This window comes from Oncorhynchus tshawytscha, linkage group LG23 (genome assembly GCF_018296145.1).
Source record: "Oncorhynchus tshawytscha isolate Ot180627B linkage group LG23, Otsh_v2.0, whole genome shotgun sequence".
In the NCBI taxonomy this organism is placed as follows: Eukaryota; Metazoa; Chordata; class Actinopteri; order Salmoniformes; family Salmonidae; genus Oncorhynchus; species Oncorhynchus tshawytscha.
The window spans coordinates 1,712,501-1,724,793 of record NC_056451.1 but is presented as its reverse complement, the minus strand read 5'-3'; the positions used below and the strand labels follow the sequence as shown (position 1 = coordinate 1,724,793).

The window sequence follows — 12,293 nt, the reverse complement described above, 5'->3', positions numbered from 1 at the left end:
GGCCCAGGTTGACTCCAATGCTTCCCACAGTTGTCAAGTTGGCTACATGGCCTTTGGGTGGGGGACCATTGTTCAGACTCGTTACAGTTCGTGACAAAACCGCTGCGCCTGGCACCTACCCTGTTCAAAGGAACTTAAATCTTTTGTCTTGCCCATTCACCCTATGAATTGCACACATACACTTCAATCCCTATGAATTGCACACATACACTACAATCCTTCCTTAACCTGTCTCCTCCCCTTCATCTACACTGATTGAAGAGGATTTAAGTGACATCAATAAGGGATCACAGCTTTGGATTCACGTGGTCAGTCTGTCAGGGAAAGAGCAGGTATCCTTAATGTTTTGTATACTTGTGGTATAGTTAAGCAATAAGGCCCAAGTGGGTGTGGTATATGGCCAATTCTTACGCACGACGTAACGCAGAGTACCTGGATACAGCCCTTAGCTGTGGTATATTGGCAGCGTAGCCTAGTGGTTAGAGCGTTGGACTAGGAACCGGAAGGTTGCGAGTTCAAACCCCCGAGCTGACAAGGTACAAATCTGTCGTTCTGCCCCTGAACAGGCAGTTAACCCATTGTTCCCAGGCCGTCATTGAAAATAAGAATGTGTTCTTAACTGACTTGCCTGGTTAAAAAAAAAAAAAAAAAACCACAAACCCAGAGGTGCTGTATTGCTATTAAAAACCGTTTTCCAAGTAATTAGAGCAATGCAAATACATTTTTTGTCATACCCGTGGTATAGAGTCTGATATACCACGGCTGTCAGTCAAACAGCACTCAGGGCTCGAACCACCCAGTTTCTAATAATATTCAGTGCGTGGAAAAGCGCATTGCATAAGGGAAGTACCAAAACGCCTCGATATAGGGGATGTGCGTGCAAGCAGATGAGAAAATGTGCTAAGGATAGAATAAATGATAGTAAATCTTGCAAAAGGGAGAATGTAAACCAGGAAAAAAAGCACCCTGTGTCCAATAGATTTTTTTTTTAAAAACAACACAACCCACCCAAAAGCAACAAAAAAAATGCTCCCGTATTTCAGACTAACACAATACAGCGGATGAACAACTTGCTCGGTTCAACTTATCACGGGCTTTATTGATACAGTGCTGGACCTCTTTATTCCGAAAACAAGACATGTTTTTAAAGTCCTCTCTCTCTCTCTCACTGCTGGAGGTGAAACGGCGTTATTTCTTTGTCGAAGTAAAACAAGACCTTTTGAAAATGGCATAAGACAGTGGCGACACATAGCGTAGGCTCTCCGACACACAGTGTGCTGAGCACATGCACTGTGTGCTACGTGGTCAGACATTCACTCAACTGTTAAACGGTCTTCAACCCTGAGCTTGAACAGAAAAAACACGCTCGAGAAAGAGGAAGACGGGTCCACAGTTTACACAGGACAGGTTTCAATTGAAATGACCGTGGGTGGGTCCATTGGCTTTGTATTGAGTAGATGGGTTATGGCAAGTAGTAAGTACAGCTAGTTAAGAGTGCATTAGTAGAAGAGGGAGCCATTTCACTCCATAGAGAGCTCTGCTCCCCTTGAGTGCTCCAGCATTGCGATCTACTGTTCTGCACCAGTTTGACTAGAGCCGGTCATCTGAGCAGGGTTGGGGTCAATTCAGGATATATTAATCCAATCAATATCTATTATTCTCAATGCTTTTCAATTAGCAAAATTGTCATCCGAATTCTGGTTACTTCCTGAATTGACTGAATTGAAATGGAATTGACCCAAACCCTGCAGCTGATGGAAGATCAGTCCATCTTATCAGGGTAGCTGGATAGGAATAGGGAATGTTGAGGACCTTCCTCTTTGAGGACCTTCCTTTTTTCATCCTCAGGATGGGCAGTGACGCCTGCACTTGAAGTGTGTGTGTGTGTGTGTGTGTGTGTGTGTGTGTGTGTGTGTGTGTGTGTGTGTGTGTGTGTGTGTGTGTGTGTGTATGCCTTTTAGAGGAAGAGTGGGGCTGTTGTAAAGGAGCAGACCTTTGGTTCTATTATTTTGTGTTACATAATTGTATGTATGTCCATATGAGTTGTTTGCATGATGCATTTACTGTAGTCTCTATTAGTGTGTTAAACAGCCCCTATCCTGTGATGGGGCACTTGTAGAGTCTGTAGGTTGGGGCAGGTGAAGAATGGAGCAGGGAGGAAACACGTTGCTATTCCATTGGAGGCGAACGGTAGAGTTGGTCCATAGAACACTTCCTCCTTCCCCTCCGTGCTCACATCTAACACCTGGACAACAGGAAGTGAAATAAACATGTCATGCACATGGAACAATAGAATATTGTAATAAGATAACATTTGCTATGAATACCCTCTTTCCCCATAATGCATTATAACCTTATAAACTACGCACAGCATAGTTTAATAAAACATATCATTTTTTAGGTTACTTAAACCTGTCAAGGTCACTCACCTGAATACACGCTAGGGGCTCATTGGTCCAAATAGAATATCCACCGACAACATAGATTCGGTCATCATGGACTGCCACGCCAGATTCGTTCTGACCTGCAGAGGATAGAGAGGAGAGAGCGAAAATAATGATTCGCTGTGCCAAAGAGAGGCCAGATGACTCAATGTCATCTGAGACACAGGGTGCGTTGGGAAAGTTCCCGAAAATAAGTCCCTCCGTCTCCTCTCATGACTTCACCTTGAACATACTTGACAACTTCACAGGGAATCAAGGTCGGGAAGGGTGGAGAGTCACGGGAAAAAGGAGAACAGTGATCTTATATAGTATGTGCGTGTGTGCATGTGTGCGTGTGTGCGTGTACACGTGTGTGCAGGTGCGTGTGTCTGCCTGTCTGTGTGTGCACGTGCATGCGTATGCATGAGCGTGTGTGTATGCGCAACCCACCCACCCGTGAGTAGGCTGAAGGTGCAGCGGGTCCACTGGTCCATGTCTATGTCATAGGAGTCGATGTGGCGGACCAGGATGCGGTCGTTGTTGTAGTCCAGGTCATTTCCTCCCAGCACATACAGCTGCCTTCTCGCCATGGCCATGACATGGTACACTCGCCTCTGTAGCATGGGACTGCGGGCCAGCCACTGGTTCTGTCAGAGAGGGAAAGGGGGAAAAAGAGAGGGGGGGTGAAAGAGACAGAGAGGGGCGAGAGGAGGGGGTAGAGAGGGTGAGAGAAAGAGAAGGTGAGTAGGAAAAAGGATGGTGAGAAGATGAGATGTTGAATAGATGGATTAATATTTTAGCCTATCCCTGCTTGGGTAATTGATGTATGTTCAGTGCTGGATAAATAATGTGACACCAGGGCTATGATTTTTCCTAATGATTTCACCCCCCTTCCTAATAATATACTTCACTCTCTCCATTTTACAAAGATGTATCCGACTGTGCACATTTGACTAAGTGTGTCTTTGGTTGTTTTGTAAGTGTAAGTGTGTGTGTGTGTGTGTGTGTGTGTGTGTGTGTGTGTGTGTGTGTGTGTGTGTGTGTGTGTGCGTATGTCTGGTAGAAGCTGGTGGGTGGCCATCTGTTGAGGGTAGTGTGGGGGGGGTTGGTGTTCCTGGCAGGTGAATGTAGCTCCACGGTGAATACAAATGAGACTTTCTCTGTCTCCTGCTCTCTCAATTCAATTCTATTCTATTCATAGGGCTTTATTGGCATGGGAAACGTATGTTAACATTGCCAAAGCAAGTGAAGTAGATAATATACAGAAGTGAAATAAACAATAAAAATGAGCAGTAAACATTACTCACAGAAGTTCCAAAAGAAAAAAGACATTTCAAATGTCATATGTATATATAGTGTTGCAACGATGTGCAAATGGTTAAAGCACAAAAGGGAAAATAAATAAACATAAATATGGGTTGTATTTACAATGGTTTTTGTTCTCCACTGGTTGCTCTTTACTTGTGGCAACAGGTCACAAATCTTGCTAATGTGATTGCACACTGTGGTATTTCACCCAGTAGATATGGGAGTTTATCGAAATTGGGTTTGTTTTCAAATTCTTTGTGGATCTGTGTAATCTCAAGGAAATATGTGTCTCTAATATGGTCATACATTTGGCAGGAGGTTAGGAAGTGCAGCTCAGTTTCCACCTCATTTTGTGGGAAGTGTGCACATAGCCTGTCTTCTCTTGAGAGTCAGGTCTGCCTACGACGGCCTTTCTCAATAGCAAGGCTATGCTCACTGAGTCTGTACATAGTCAAAGCTTTCCTTATGTTTGGGTCAGTCACAGTGGTCAGGTATTCTGCCACTGTGTACTCTCTGTTTAGGGCCAAACAGCATTCTAGTTTGCTCTGTATTTTCTCTTAATTCTTGTCAATGATTCAAGTAATTATCTTTTTATATTCTGATGATTTGGTTGGGTCTAATTGTGTTGCTGTCCTGGGGCTCTGTGAGGTCTGTTTGTGTTTGTAAACAGGGCCCCAGGATCAGCTTGCTTAGAGGACTCTTCTCCAGGTTCATCTTTCTGTAGGTTATGGCTTTGTTATGGAAGGTTTGGGAATCACTTCCTTTTAGGTGGTTGTAGAATTTAGCAGTTTTTTTCTGGATTTTGATAATAAGCGGGTATCTGCCTAATTTGGTGAATTATTGGTTGGTGAACAGACCCCAGACCTCACAAACATAAAGGGCAATGGGTTCTATAACTGATTCAAGTATTTTTTGTCAGATCCTAATTGGTATGTCGAACTTTATGTTCCTTTTGATGGCCTTGTTCACAGCTTTGTGGAAGTTACCTGTGGCGCTGATGTTTAGGCCAAGGTATGTATAGATTTTTTGTGTGCTCTAGGGCAACGGTGTCTAGATGGAATTTGTGTTTGTGGTCCTGGCGACTGGACCTTTTTTGTAACACCATTATTTTGGTCTTACTGAAATATACTGTCAGGGCCCAGGTCTAACAGAATCTGTGCAGAAGATCTAGGTGCTGCTGTAGGCCCTCTTTGGTTGGTGACAGAAGCACCAGATCATCAGCAAACAGTAGAAATTTGACTTCAGATTCTAATAGGGTGAGGCCGGGTGCTGCAGACTGTTCTAGTGCCCTTGCCAATTCGTTGATATATATGTTGAAGACAGTGGGGCTTAAGCTGCATCCCTGTCTCACCCCCCGGCCCTGTGGGGAGAAATGTGTGTTTTTTGTCAATGTTAACCTCACACTTGTTGTTTGTGTACATGGATTTTATAATGTTGTATGTTTTTCCCCCAACACCAGTTTCCATCCATTTGTATAGCAGACCCTCATGCCAAATTTAAATCAACAAAGCATGAGAAGACTTTGCCTTTGTTTTGGTTTGCTTGTTTGTCAATTAGGGTGTGCAGGGTGAATACATGGTCTGTCATATGATAATTTGATTACAAAGCCAATTTGACATTAGCTCAGTACATTGTTTTTACTGAGAAAATGCACGAGTCTGCTGTTAATAATAATGCAGAGGATTTTCCCAAGGTTGCTGTTGATGCATATCCTACAGTAATTATTGAGGTCAAATTTGTCTCCACTTTTGTGGATTGGGGTGAACAGTCCTTGGTTCCAAATATTGGGGAATATGCCAGAGCTGAGGATGATGATAAAGAGTTTCAGTATAGCCAGTTGGAATTTGTTGTCTGTATATTTGATCACTTTATTGAGGATACCATCAACACCACAGGCCATTTTGGGTTGGAGGGTTTTTATTTTGTCTTGTAGTTCATTCAAGATAAGTGTGTGATAATCCAGTGTGTTCTGTTAGTCTTCAATAGTTGATTCCAAGATTTTGTATTTGATCATGTATATGTTTTTGTTGTTGTTTGTTCTTTGTTATTAGAGCCTATTTTTGGCTCTATACATCTACATTTTTGAACAGATAGCAACACAAATATTTATCTGTTTAGTGTTTTCTAATTTCTAAGAAGTGGTTAGAGTCTATGGATTCTTCAATTACATTGAGCTGATTTCTGATGTGCTGTTCCTTTTTCCATAGTGTATTTCTGCATTGTTTTAGTGATTCACCAAAGTGAAGGAGTAGACTCAGGTTTTCTGGGTCTCTGTGTTTTTGGTTGAACAGGTTTCTCAATTTCTTAGGTTTCTGCATTCCTCATCAAACCATGTCATTGTTATTAATTTTCTTTGGTTTTCTGTTTGAAATTTTTAGATTTGATAGGGATGCTGAGAGGTCAAATATACTATTTAGATTATCTACTGCCAACTTTACACCTTCACTATTACAGTGGAACGTTTCATCCAGGAAGTTGTCTAAAATGTATTGCATTTGTTGTTGCCTAATTGTATTTTGGTAGGTTTCCACACTACATTCCTTCCAGCTATAGCATTTAATGTTACTCAGTTCCTTTGGTTTTGATGCCTCATGATTGAGTATTACTCTGTTCAAGTAGACTGATTTTGCTGTGATCTGATAGGGGTGTCAGTGGGCTGACTGAACGCTCTGAAAGACTCTGGGTTGAGGTCTCGCTCTCGCTCTCGCTCTGGCGCTCGCTCTCTCTCTGGCGCTCGCTCTCTCTCTGGCGCTCGCTCTCTCTCTGGCGCTCGCTCTCTCGCTCGCTCTCTCTCTGGCGCTCGCTCTCGCTCTCTCTCTGGCGCTCGCTCTCGCTCCTGCTCTGGCGCTCGCTCTCGCTCTGGCGCTCGCTCTCGCTCCTGCTCTGGCGCTCGCTCTGGCGCTCGCTCTGGCGCTCGCTCTGGCGCTCGCTCTGGCGCTCGCGCTCGCTCTGGCGCTTGCTCTGGCTCTGGATCTCGCTCTGGATCTGGATCTCGCTCTGGCTCTCGCTCTGGCTCTCGCTCTGGCTCTCGCTCTGGCGCTCGCTCTCGCTCTGGCGCTCGCTCTCGCTCTGGCGCTCGCTCTCGCTCTGGCGCTCGCTCTCGCTCTGGCGCTCGCTCTCGCTCTGGCGCTCGCTCTCTCTCTGGCGCTCGCTCTCGCTCTCTCTCTGGCGCTCGCTCTCGCTCCTGCTCTGGCGCTCGCTCTGGCGCTCGCGCTCGCTCTGGCGCCGCTCTGGATCTCGCTCTGGCTCTCGCTCTGGCTCTCGCTCTGGCGCTCGCTCTCGCTCTGGCGCTCGCTCTCGCGCTCGCTCTCGCGCTCGCTCTCGCTCTGGCGCTCGCTCTCGCTCTGGCTCTCGCTCTGGCTCTCGCTCTGGCTCTCGCTCTGGCGCTCGCTCTCGCTCTGGCTCTCGCTCTGGCGCTCGCTCTCGCTCTGGCTCTCGCTCTGGCGCTCGCTCTCGCTCTGGCTCTCGCTCTGGCGCTCGCTCTCGCTCTGGCTCTCGCTCTGGCGCTCGCTCTCGCTCTGGCTCTCGCTCTGGCGCTCGCTCTGGCGCTCGCTCTCGCTCTGGCTCTCGCTCTGGCGCTCGCTCTCGCTCTGGCTCTCGCTCTGGCGCTCTCGCTCTGGCGCTCGCTCTCGCTCTGGCGCCCGCTCTCGCTCTGGCGCTCGCTCTCGCTCTGGCGCCCGCTCTCGCTCTGGCGCTCGCTCTCGCTCTGGCGCTCGCTCTCGCTCTGGCGCTCGCTCTCGCTCTGGCGCCCGCGCTCGCTCTCGCTCTGGCGCTCGCTCTGGCGCCCGCTCTCGCTCTGGAGCCCGCTCTCGCTCTGGAGCTCGCTCTCGCTCTGGCGCTCGCTCTCGCTATGGCGCTCGCTCTCTCTCTGGTTCTCGCTCTCGCTATGACACTCGCTCTCTCTGGCACTCGCTCTCTCGCGCTCTTTGATGCTCGCTCTCTCTCTCTCTCTGTGACGCTCTCTCTGTCTCCGTGGCGTTCGCTCTCTCTGTCTCCCTGGCGCTCGCTCTCTCTGTTTCTCTCTCTCTGGTGCTCTCTCTCTCGCTGTCTCTCTGTCTCTCTCTGGCACTCTCTCTCTCTCTCGCTCTCTCTCACCCCCTCTGGTGCTCGCTCTCTCTCTCGCACGCTCTCTCTCACACGCGCTCTCTCTCCCTGTGTCTCGCACGCGCTCTCTCTCTCTCTCTCACACGCGCTCTCTCTCTCTCGCTGTCTCGCACGCTCTCTCTCACACTCTCTCTCTCTCTCTCTCTCGCACGCACCCTCTCTCTGTTTCTTGCACGCGCTCTCTCTCGCACGCTCTCTCTCTCGCACGCGCTCTCTTTCTCTGTCTCGCACGCGCTCTCTCTCACACGGGCGCTCTCTCTCTCACACACGCGCTGCGCTCTCTCTCTCTCTCTCTCACTCTGTCTCGCACACGCTCTCTCTCATGTGCTCTCGCTCTCTCTGTCTCCCATGCGCTCTCGCTCTCTCGCACACGCCGTTTCTCTCGCACACGCCATCTCTCGCTCTCCCACGTGCTCTCTCTCTCTCACGTGCTCTCTCTCTCTCACGTGCTCTCTCTCTCTGTCTCTCACACGCCCTCTCTCTCACGCCCTCCACTCTCTCACACCCTCCACTCTCTGTCTCTCTCCATATCTCTGTCTCTCTCCCTCTTTCCCCTCTCTCTCTCCCCCTCTTTCCCCCTCCCCCTCTCTCTCCCCTCTCCCTCTCTCTCTCTCTCCCCCCTCTGTGTCTCTTCCCCCCCTCTCTCCCCCCTCTCGCACCCTCTCTCTCTCCCGCACGCGCTCTGTCTCTCTCTCTCTCTCTCTCTCTCGCACGCTCTCTCTCTCTCGCACGCGCTCTCTCTCTCTCTCTCTGTGTCTCTCACGCTCTTTCTCTCTCTCTGTGTCTCTCACGCTCTCTTTCTCTCTCTCTGTGTCTAGCACGCGCGCTCTCTCTCTCTCTCTCTCGCACGCTCTCTCTCTCTCTCTCTCTCTCTCTCTCGCACGCTCTCTCTCTCGCACGCGCTCTCTCTCTCTCTCGCACGCGCTCTCTCTCTCTCGCACACGCTCTCTCTCTCTCGCACACGCTCTCTCTCTCTCTCGCACGCGCTCTCTCTCTTTCTCGCACGTGCTCTCTCTCTCGCGCTCTCACATGCTCTCCCGATCTCTCACGTTCTCTCTCTGTCTCTCACGCCCTCCACTCTCTGTCTCTCTCCCTCTTTCCTCTCTCTCTCTCTCTCTCTCGCGCTCTCACTTTCCCCCTCTCTCCCCCTCTCCCTGTGTCTCTCTCTCCTCTCCCCCTCTCTGTCTCTCTCTCCCCCTCCCTCTCTCCCCCTCCCTCTATCTGTCTCCCACACGCACTCTCTCTCCCACACGCACTCTCTATCTCTCGCACGCGCTCTCTCTCTTTCTGTGTCTCGCACGCACTCTCTCTGTCTCGCACGTGCTCTCTCTCTCCCTCGCATGCTCTCTCTCTTGATCTTTCACGCTCTCTCTCTCTGTCTCGCACTGCGCTCTCTCTGTCTCGCACTGCGCTCTCTCTCTCTCACGCTCGCTCTCTCTCTCTCTCTCACGCTCACGCGCTCTCTCACGCTCACGCGCTCTCTCACGCTCACGCGCTCTCTCACGCTCTCACGCTCTCACACGCTCTCTCACGCTCTCTCTCACGCTCTCTCACGCTCTCTCACACGCTCTCTCACGCTCTCTCACGCTCTCTCACGCTCTCTCACGCTCACACGCTCTCTCACGCTCACACGCTCCCTCTCACGCGCTCTCTCTCTCTCTCTCTCTCCTATTGCAGTAAACAAGCGTATTACTCAGCTAGCACTAGACTGTTCTGGTTTTCATTGTTTTGATGTCTTTTCTGTTATTTCTCTGTACTATCTGTTCTTCAGTTACCTGTTCTGGGTTGTACACCATCAGTCTATTCTGGTACTGAGCTGTGTTTGTGACTCCACCTGTAACAGACAAGAGTATTACACACAGGTGGCGTGCATGTGTGTGTGTTCAGTGTGTTATGCTCTATTCTCCATCTAGGTGTGTGCGTGTTCAGTGTGTTATGCTCTATTCTCCATCGATGTGTGTGTGTGTTCAGTGTGTTATTCTATATTCTCCATCGGTGTGTGTGTGTGTTCAGTGTGTTATGCTCTATTCTCCATCTAGGTGTGTGTGTGTGTTCAGTGTGTTATTCTCTATTCTCCATCTAGGTGTGTGTGTGTGTTCAGTGTGTTATTCTCTATTCTCCATCGGTGTGTGTGTGTGTTCAGTGTGTCTCCAGTGTGTTCATGTGTTATGCTCTATTCTCCAGCTAGGTGTGTGTGTGTGTGTTCAGTGTGTTATGCTCTATTCTCCAGCTAGGTGTGTGTGTGTGTGTTCAGTGTGTTATGCTCTATTCTCCAGCTAGGTGTGTGTGTGTGTGTGTTCAGTGTGTTATGCTCTATTCTCCAGCTAGGTGTGTGTGTGTGTGTTCAGTGTGTTATGCTCTATTCTCCATCGGTGTGTGTGTTCAGTGTGTTATTCTCTATTCTCCAGTGTGTTCAGTGTGTTATTCTCTATTCTCCATCTGGTGTTGTGTGTTCTATTCTCCATCGGTGTGTGTGTTCAGTGTGTTATTCTCTATTCTCCATCTAGGTGTGTGTGTGTGTTCAGTGTGTTATGCTCTATTCTCCATCGGTGTGTGTTCAGTGTGTTATTCTCTATTCTCCATCTAGGTGTGTGTGTGTGTTCAGTGTGTTATGCTCTATTCTCCATCGGTGTGTGTGTTCAGTGTGTTATTCTCTATTCTCCATCTAGGTGTGTGTGTGTGTTCAGTGTGTTATTCTCTATTCTCCATCTGTGGTGTGTTATTCTCTATTCTCCATCGGTGTGTGTTCAGTGTGTTATTCTCTATTCTCCATCTGTGTGTGTGTGTGTGTTCAGTGTGTTATGCTCTATTCTCCATCGGTGTGTGTGTTCAGTGTGTTATGCTCTATTCTCCATCTAGGTGTGTGTGTGTTCAGTGTGTTATGCTCTATTCTCCATCTAGGTGTGTGTGTGTTCAGTGTGTTATGCCCTATTCTCCATCAGGTGTGTGTGTGTTCAGTGAGTTATTCTCTATTCTCCATCTGGGTGTGTGTGTGTGTGTTCAGTGAGTTATTCTCTATTCTCCATCTGTGTGTGTGTGTGTGTTCAGTGAGTTATGCTCTATTTTCCATCTGTGTGGGTGGGTATTCAGTGTGTTATGCTCTATTCTCCATCTAGGTGTGTGTGTGTGTTCAGTGTGTTATGCTCTATTCTCCATCTGTGTGTGTGTGTTCAGTGTGTTATGCTCTATTCTCCATCTAGGTGTGTGTGTGTTCAGTGTGTTATGCTCTATTCTCCATCTAGGTGTGTGTGTGTGTTCAGTGTGTTATGCTCTATTCTCCATCAGTGTGTGTGTTAGTGTGTTATGCTCTATTCTCCATCTAGGTGTGTGTGTGTTCAGTGTGTTATGCTCTATTCTCCATCTGGGTGTGTGTGTGTTCAGTGTGTTATGCTCTATTCTCCATCTAGGTGTGTGTGTGTGTGTTCAGTGTGTTATGCTCTATTCTCCATCTGTGTGTGTGTGTGTTCAGTGTGTTATGCTCTATTCTCCATCTGTGTGTGTGTGTGTGTGTTCAGTGTGTTATGTGTTCTATTCTCCATCTAGGTGTGTGTGTGTCTCAGTGTGTTATGCTCTATTCTCCATCTGTGTGTGTGTGTGTGTGTTCAGTGTGTTATGCTCCATTCTCCATCTAGGTGTGTGTGTGTTCAGTGTGTTATGCTCTATTCTCCATCTAGTGTGTGTGTGTGTTCAGTGTGTTATGCTCAAATTCTCCATCTAGGGTGTGTGTGTTCAGTGTGTTATGCTCTATTCTCCATCTAGGTGTGTGTGTGTTCAGTGTGTTATGCTCTATTCTCCATCTGGGTGTGTGTGTTCAGTGTGTTATGCTCAATTCTCCATCTAGGTGTGTGTATGTTCAGTGTGTTATACTCTATTCTCCATCTGGGTGTGTGTGTGTTCAGTGTGTTATACTCTATTCTCCATCTAGGTGTGTGTGTGTTCAGTGTGTTATACTCTATTCTCCATCTAGGTGTGTGTGTGTGTTCAGTGTGTTATACTCTATTCTCCATCTAGGTGTGTGTGTGTTCAGTGTGTTATACTCTATTCTCCATCTGGGTGTGTGCAGTGTGTTATGCTCAATTCTCCATCTAGGTGTGTGCAGTGTGTTATGCTCAATTCTCCATCTGGGTGTGTGCAGTGTGTTATGCTCTATTCTCCATCTGGGTGTGTGCAGTGTGTTATGCTCAATTCTCCATCTGGGTGTGTGCAGTGTGTTATGCTCTATTCTCCATCTGGGTGTGTGCAGTGTGTTATGCTCAATTCTCCATCTAGGTGTGTGTAGTGTGTTATGCTCAATTCTCCATCTAGGTGTGTGTAGTGTGTTATGCTCAATTCTCCATCTAGGTGTGTGTATGTTCAGTGTGTTATACTCTATTCTCCATCTGGGTGTGTGTGTGTTCAGTGTGTTATACTCTATTCTCCATCTAGGTGTGTGTGTGTTCAGTGTGTTATACTCTATTC

The 12,293-nt window shown here is 47.9% G+C and overlaps 1 protein-coding gene across 3 annotated transcripts in view; it reads right to left on the bottom strand.

Annotated features, from left to right (window-relative positions):
- Window positions 1-640: 640 nt before the first annotated feature.
- The window catches only part of LOC112222584 (kelch-like protein 32), a 39,425-nt gene continuing 27,772 nt past the window's right edge, over window positions 641-12,293 (bottom strand). For all 3 annotated transcript variants that reach the window (XM_042304432.1, XM_042304434.1, XM_042304433.1), the window contains 4 exons: window positions 9,611-9,669; window positions 2,878-3,070; window positions 2,430-2,524; window positions 641-2,245 (listed from right to left, as the gene is read on the bottom strand). In XM_042304432.1, the coding sequence (XP_042160366.1) occupies window positions 2,084-2,245; window positions 2,430-2,524; window positions 2,878-3,070; window positions 9,611-9,669 (509 nt within the window). In that variant the 3' untranslated portion in view covers window positions 641-2,083. The remainder of the gene's footprint in view (window positions 2,246-2,429; window positions 2,525-2,877; window positions 3,071-9,610; window positions 9,670-12,293) is intronic.